Below are 7,495 nucleotides of genomic sequence, written 5' to 3'. Positions count from 1 at the left end.
GTTTCCTACTGGGTGCTATACCCTTGTTTTATTATCCATCTGGATACTTTACCTCCCATGTGTGGTTTCCAAACCTGTTTTATAAAACCGACAGAGTTCCCCGAAATGAAACTTTGCTTCTTGCAAAACGAATAATGAAGGAGAATTTTACCGATTTACCCTGGTATGAAGTCAAGCAACTAATAAGCTCGACATTCCCACAATATCCTATTAAAGGTGAATTTGGTTACTTTGGTGAAACTAGTGTTTGCATGCCGAGGTTGTTTGCTTCTGTAAATGAAGCTTCGTGGCAATATTCCACATTTCTTATCTCTCTTAACTTTGTGTTGTTTATTTTTATGTTGACATCTTATATTGTCATTTACAAAAAAAGCAACAAAATGTCAAAAGCTAAAAAGAAACAAGCTAACACCAAAATGCAAAGGCGTATTTCTCGCTTGCTTTTAACTGACTTCTGTTGCTGGATTCCATTATGTACTTGTGGTTTTTTGGCTGTTTCTGGAGTTCCCCTTACTAATGATATTTACATTGTCAGTGCTGGTATTTTGCTTCCCATTAACAGTGCTTTGAACCCCTTGCTTTACTCAAATCTGTTTGACAACTTTTACATGCGATGCAAGAGATCTGTGATTCCCAAAACTCAAAACCCTAAAAGCGAGGTCGAAGCTAATGTGAAATAAGTCGCATAAAATATATTCTTCTTCAATGTATGTGAACAAAATCGTTTACTAGTTTCTTTGTTTTGCTCTTTTTATCGTGTTTTTTGTTGTTGTTGAATTATACTCAAGAATACTTCATTGACTGCTTTCATATTTGCGTATAACTAGATTATTACATTAAGTCAGACAGCGAAACCAAGAAAGAAATATTTCAGCATTGACCTATTTTCTAGCGAAATAACAAAATTAAATTAGTGTGCGAAAAGTGATTTTGGAATTTCCAGTTTATTGGCAGCATTAGTTAGTAACCTTTAAGAGAAATAGGTACGGCTAAAAACTTCATTTAAATATACCACACTTATAAAAATTGGGGTTATACTGGCTGGTCAAAAAGACATATATCTTTTAGGGAGTATTTTCATCTTTGATGGGATATTTGCATCTTAAGTGGATATGTACATCTATAACGGGGTATTTACAACTTTAAGTGGACTATTTAAATCTTCAAGTGGAATATTTACATCTTTAAGTGGGTATTTATCTTTGCGAATGGCACATTTGCGATAGGATACACTAAAAAGATAACGAACAAAGCTACGAGAAACAGAATTAGTATGACGAAAATACGTATAGTATTTCCATAACAAAAGTATAACAACACAACCAAACAAATAAAGTTCAGCGAAAATAAATAACCAGGAATATAACAAACAGCGATATAAACAGTGATGATGTTACTGAATATTTACATCGTTAAGTGGAATGTTTACATCTTTAAGTGGAATGTTTACATCTTTAAGGGGGTATTTACATCTTTAATGTAGAATTTACATCTTTAAGTGGAATGTTTACATCTTTAAGGGGGTATTTACATCTTTAAGTGGAATATTTACATCTTTAAGTGGAATGTTTACATCTTTAAGTGGAATGTTTACATCTTTAAGTGGAATGTTTACATCTTTAAGGGGGTATTTTCATCTATAATGTAGAATTTACATCTTTAAGTGGAATGTTTACATCTTTAAGGGGGTATTTTCATCTTTAATGTAGAATTTACATCTTTAAGTGGAATGTTTACATCTTTAAGGGGGTATTTACATCTTTAAGTGGAATGTTTACATCTTTAAGTGGAATGTTTACATCTTTAAGTGAAATGTTTACATCTTTAAGGGGGTATTTTCATCTTTAATGTAGAATTTACATCTTTAAGTGGAATGTTTACATCTTTAAGGGGGTATTTACATCTTTAAGTGGAATGTTTACATCTTTAAGTGGAATGTTTACATCTTTAAGTGGAATGTTTACATCTTTAAGGGGGTATTTTCATCTTTAATGTAGAATTTACATCGTTAAGTGGAATGTTTACATCTTTTAGGGGTATTTTCATCTTTAAGGTAGAATTTACATATTAAAGGAGGAATTTTAAGGAGTGTGCAAAAGTGGCAGTTCAACCATAGCCAGACAACAGGCGTGATTTCTCCACTACGACGGGAACCCCAATTAACACGTATGGACAGAAAACTCGGAAATGACACATACATTTATAGTAGCCGACGTCGCCTACCCAATTATTGGATGTGACTTTTTAGGCAAAAACACACTTGATGTGAGCATTGCCGACCAAAAACTACGCAACACATCAACGAACGAACACTTATTGACATGCAAACGGAACAACTGGAACCACACAGCGTAGTCGAACGACGATTTGCCAGAATTCTTAGTTCTTTTCCAGAACTGATAAATCCACAGCCAGATTACCACAAGCCCCCGATACACAAGTACCAGATCAAGCTGGAAACGACGGGAAAACCTTTTTCAAGGGAAACCCAGACGCCTACACCCAGAAAAGTTCAAAGCGCTAAACGAACAACTCGATACTTGGGAAAAACAAGGCTTAATAAGACCGATCGAGTCGGAATGGGGCAGCCCTGTGAATTTAGTTGCCAAGCAAAACGGCAAATATTGCGTCACAGTGGATTTTCGCAAACTGAACTTAGCCACAACAAATTTGAGCACCAACAAAGCAATCCCAATGATACAAGATTGCACAGATTTCCTCAGAGGATCGACGATATTCTCGAAACTAGACTTAAGAGACACTCCGTCGGCGTAAGGCGCGAAGACCAGCATAAGACGGCCACAATTGCGCCGGGCAGAAAACCATTTGCTTGGACGAGACTTCCACAAGGCCTCTAAAACGCTGCAGGATGCTTTCAAACATTTATGAACGACGTGCTCAAAAACGTACCAAACTGCCTGGTATATTTAGACGACATCCTAGTATTTTCAACAACCGACGCAGAACACGAAACCGACTTACGTCGTGTGCTTGAAAGACTCGCCGAATACAACCTTTATGTCAACACTAAGAAATGCGAGCTCGCAAGACGGGAATTGCAATTTCTCGGACATGTGATTTCAGGCAGAGGAGTTCGACCGCCAGAACGCAGAATTCAGGCGCTGCAAAAAGTTCAACTCCCAAAGACCCAAAGGCAACTGCGACAGCACTTAGGAAGCCTAAACTACTTTAACCGTTTCCTACCGCAGTGCGCGGAAACTCTAGCACCCTTGTATGCAATGCTAAAACGCAAAGGGACAAGACAAGCTCTGACCTGGACCGAAGAACAGAAACAGGCCTTTCAAGCTTCAAAGGACAAATTATCAGACGCCGTAGCACTTTGTCAACCGTTGTTAGATGCACCGCTGTCAATAACTAGCGACGCTTCAAACTTAGGATGCGGCGCGGTTCTACAACGACGTGTAGACCAAAAATGGGAACCTTTAGCTTTTTTCTCAAAGGCCTTCAACAAAACTTAACAAAAGTATTCCGCGTTTGGACGCGAATTACTTGGCATATACCTAGCGGTGAAACACTTCATATATTACATCGGAGAGAGAGAAACAACGATTTTCACCGACCATCTGCCTCTCGTTCACGCTTTCACATCGAATGCGGATCGCATAATTCCGCGAGAAGCGAGACACTTGGCCTTCATCGCCGAATTCGCCACATCCATGGAGCATGTAGCAGGAAAGGATAACGTCGTAGCCGATCACTTGTCTAGAAACGCGCGGAAATTTCACCTCTAAAAGACATAACAACCGAAACTGTGTTAGAAGCTTTTCTACACACCTGGATTTCAATATATGTAATCTGCAACACTTTGACCACAGACCGTGGATCTCAGTTCACATCAAACCAGTGGAAGGAAATAATGGAATACTTGGGAATACATCATAACAAAACAACCTCGTTTCATCCACAAAGCAACGGCCAAATCGAAAGATTTCACAGACAGCTAAATCGTGTCTAAGAGCACAGACTTCAGCAGAAGACTGGTATTACAACTGCCGCTCATCATGCTGCAGTTGCGATCAACGTGGAAAGAAGATTTACAGTGCTCGCCAGCAGAACTTCTCTACGGGCAAACACTAAAATTGCCCAATGACGTTTTTGCCACTACGCCGCCAGAAAGCGAGGCAATAGCAGGAAGCATTCTTTGCAAAATTCGCGCCTACATGGACAAACAGCGATACAAGCCGACACGGCCGCGAAACAAAAGGCCCAACTACGTCGACAAGGCATTGATGACCTGCAAACACGTCTACGTGAGGAACGACGCTTCAAAACCAAGTCTGGCCCCGCTCTATGACGGGCCATATAAAGTTCTTGACAGAAGCGACAAGTACTTCAAGCTTGACAAAAATGGAAAACCCGACAACGTTTCCATTGACCGCTTGAAAACCGCCTACGCTATGCTAACTGTTCAAAGACAGCCGTCCAATAACGACGACGTTCTAACAGATATTACCGAGGATGAAGACAACTGACCACCTCAGATGGCGCAGACCACATTTAGAGGACGAAATATTCGCCTCCCAGCCAGATATCGTGATTAGTTAATGTCACAGGACATCAGACTACGATTTTACGGACTATTTGTGTCTGTGCTTTAATTGTTTTCAATTTTTTAGCTGTTAGCTACTTCTGCACAGCTAACAAATCTACATTTTAATGACAAGGCATACTTTTCGCAAACCAACATCATCAATACACCGAAGCCCTTCTACTATGAAGCAGGACCGATCAACAGGTGTTTTCTACAATGTCTGAAAGCAACGACATTCGTTTGCGACCTGGTGGACTAATTTTAGCTTCACCCAAACATCAATCTCCCCTGGAGAATTAAAACCCCACGCTGCATCGACTTGCCTCGTAGGACGAGATCTCAATAACCTACAGGCCAAAGTCCAAATTTAGCTCACTGCAATACAGCTGAGCGTCGTAACACAAGTGCAACTTTGACAACGCAAGCGTTTTTACGCGTCAACCTGCAGCGAAATTCTTCCTAATTCAAAAGAAACCACTTTCGCTGAACTCTAGACTTTGGATGACATATCGAGTGGAATAACTTATCGCTGGCGATAAGATATTCGAGACAAAACCATTCGGCCCGATGGACGTCCTCGAGAAAAATATCCCAAGCTAGTCTACCTATTTTCACGGCGTTTCCTATACACAAGACCTATACCAGTTGGAATTCCGGATTACTCCAACGTCGCCGCTCACAATGCACTTCGTAAACATACCATTGAGCTTCAAAGCATAAGCTGGTGTGAATACGCTTCACACATTATCTGCAACGAAGTTCAACCTACAGCAGTATCCAGTGAATTCCATGACAAATTCACGTCGTTTACTGAAAAATCATTATACCGCGTTGGACGCAAAATTCAAACAATTCTGAAAATTCTTCCAGCAAGAAGTCGACTACACATAATTGCTAGACGACTCACTTCTATGCCTTCACAAACACAAACAACCCTATTCCCTCTAACGAACCCCCTAACCCCTACCAGACCCTCCTTACTAACAAACTAAAACTGCAGCGTAACAGCTGACAGAGTTGGTGTCTGACAGCGCTAATATAGCGCGACACAGAGGCCCAAATTATATGTTTGCTAAATACCTGAAAGCCAAATGCTAAGCTTACCGAATTGTGCATAAAATTGATCGCCATGTATCTATTATTCGATGTATCGCATTTTATCAATGTACGTCATAAATGTATTCGCGTTAAAAGGGTTCGTTGAAAACCATTTATTGTTTACAAAACAGACAGCCATTAGCTGCCCATTTCAGTTGTTGAGACCATAGACGGCACAGCCAACACTTTATTGCTTCCTGTATTGTATTTTTAAATCGTTTGTGTACAATCTTTTAAAAATTCGCCACCAAAAAAATTATAAAAACACCTATAACACGTTGCTCTGTTGAGTTGTAAATATATTGTTGTCTTATAACGCCACATATGTGTTTCGCTCGCCAATTTCTGCATGCTATTTCTCTTTGTGTCCCACAGTTTTTGACACGCACCCAAACCATATGCTAATATCAATCTTTCAGATCTCTTTTTTCATTAATGAACAACCCTTCCTACGTCTGCCTTGTTCATTGGAAGGGGGATTCTGTAGCATTTAGCCTACTTTTACGTCACTATACACGTGACCGTTCTTCACTGACGCGTGACCTAACGCCGAATCGTGCGCTTTGATCGTTTCGCATGCATTCGATTTTATACGTCTTACTAATAGCGGCTTGAATCACCGCTCCGTTTATCGTTGTGTTTCTGAGATTTGTGAATATGTTTGACGGGCAACATCTACTGAGTGAAGTGTCTTTGCCTAGAGAGTACAATAAGTTAAGGACAGGTATTCTAGCGGCCTGCTCCTTTGGAGTCGGATTAAGAACTTGTAAGAGACTAGGCAGCCGTCGGCTCTCGTCTTCAGAGCCAGCAGCCTTCTTACCCCTAACTAAACACCCCGATTCGCCACAGTGATAAAGATCCACATAAAAATGAGTTACTAGAAGATTGTAGTAAAAAAGGTTGGTTTAACAAGTAATAAAATCAAACTTGCTACGTTTACAAAATTGTCGCATAAAAGAAAATACCGGTATTTCGTCTAGTCATAATATTTTGTGATGCTTTTTACGTTAAATATTTTTGAACTTTTGGAAATTGTATTATTTTTATTTAGGCTGTAGATATGCGTCCATGTTATTTCCGGCAGTAAACCTGCGTCGTCGTTATTGACTTTTTGTTTGTTATCTTGTATTTCTTGTGTTTCCAATGTATCACTTACTTGTGTGCTGGGTATATGTTTTTGTTTTTTTCTAATGAACATTTGTACAAACAGAGTGCAGTTGACTCGATGTACCTTACGGTCTTTCACTGCATCCTGGAACAACAACTGTAATTTTTCCTTGTTACTTCGTAATGAGTTGTAGTTGTTTCGTTTCCAAAAAAAATCTATCTATCAAGAACGTACCGTTAAACCTTTTTAAACATATTTTTTTGATAAACTTATAAATAGTTAAAATAGGTTCGTCTGGCATATATTTCTTTAACCAACGTTTCGGCTTACTATACGGCAAGCCTTCGTCAGAGACTAACACTATACAATTCCATGCGGAGTTTTTCCGATGGTTTATATTGGCGAAACAGGAAGATCGTTCAACACACGCCGGAAAGAACATATTCGCGATGTGAACAACAACGACGCCAAGAAGTCAGCCTTGGCGCAGCACGCCTGCAGTCGTCAACAAGGTATTAATTTTGATGGGGACGCTGTTGTTGCAAACGAGAGCGACTACCGAAAACGTCTGTTTCGGGAATCCTGGCATATACACCAAAGGCCGGATACGATGAACATCAAAACGGACGTTTTGTTTCCAGCGCCGTACCGACAGGTGCTAAAAGATAACCACTAAATTGAGCGTTGTCTTATCGCTGTGTAGTTTGAACGCGTCTCGCACATTTTTATCTCCTTTT

At 39.9% G+C, this 7,495-nt stretch overlaps 1 protein-coding gene across 1 annotated transcript; it reads left to right on the top strand.

Annotated features, from left to right (window-relative positions):
- The first annotated feature begins 4,022 nt into the window (after positions 1–4,022).
- Positions 4,023–4,493, top strand: LOC146139112 (uncharacterized). Its single transcript, XM_083391664.1, has one exon. It carries the CDS (start codon positions 4,023–4,025, stop codon positions 4,491–4,493), a length of 471 nt encoding a protein of 156 aa, XP_083247790.1.
- Positions 4,494–7,495: the final 3,002 nt, after the last annotated feature.

The sequence above is a fragment of the Ascidiella aspersa genome, chromosome 6, assembly GCF_963924565.1.
Source record: "Ascidiella aspersa chromosome 6, kaAscAspe10.2, whole genome shotgun sequence".
Taxonomy (NCBI): domain Eukaryota; kingdom Metazoa; phylum Chordata; class Ascidiacea; order Phlebobranchia; family Ascidiidae; genus Ascidiella; species Ascidiella aspersa.
This window is presented reverse-complemented; position numbering and strand designations above follow the sequence as displayed.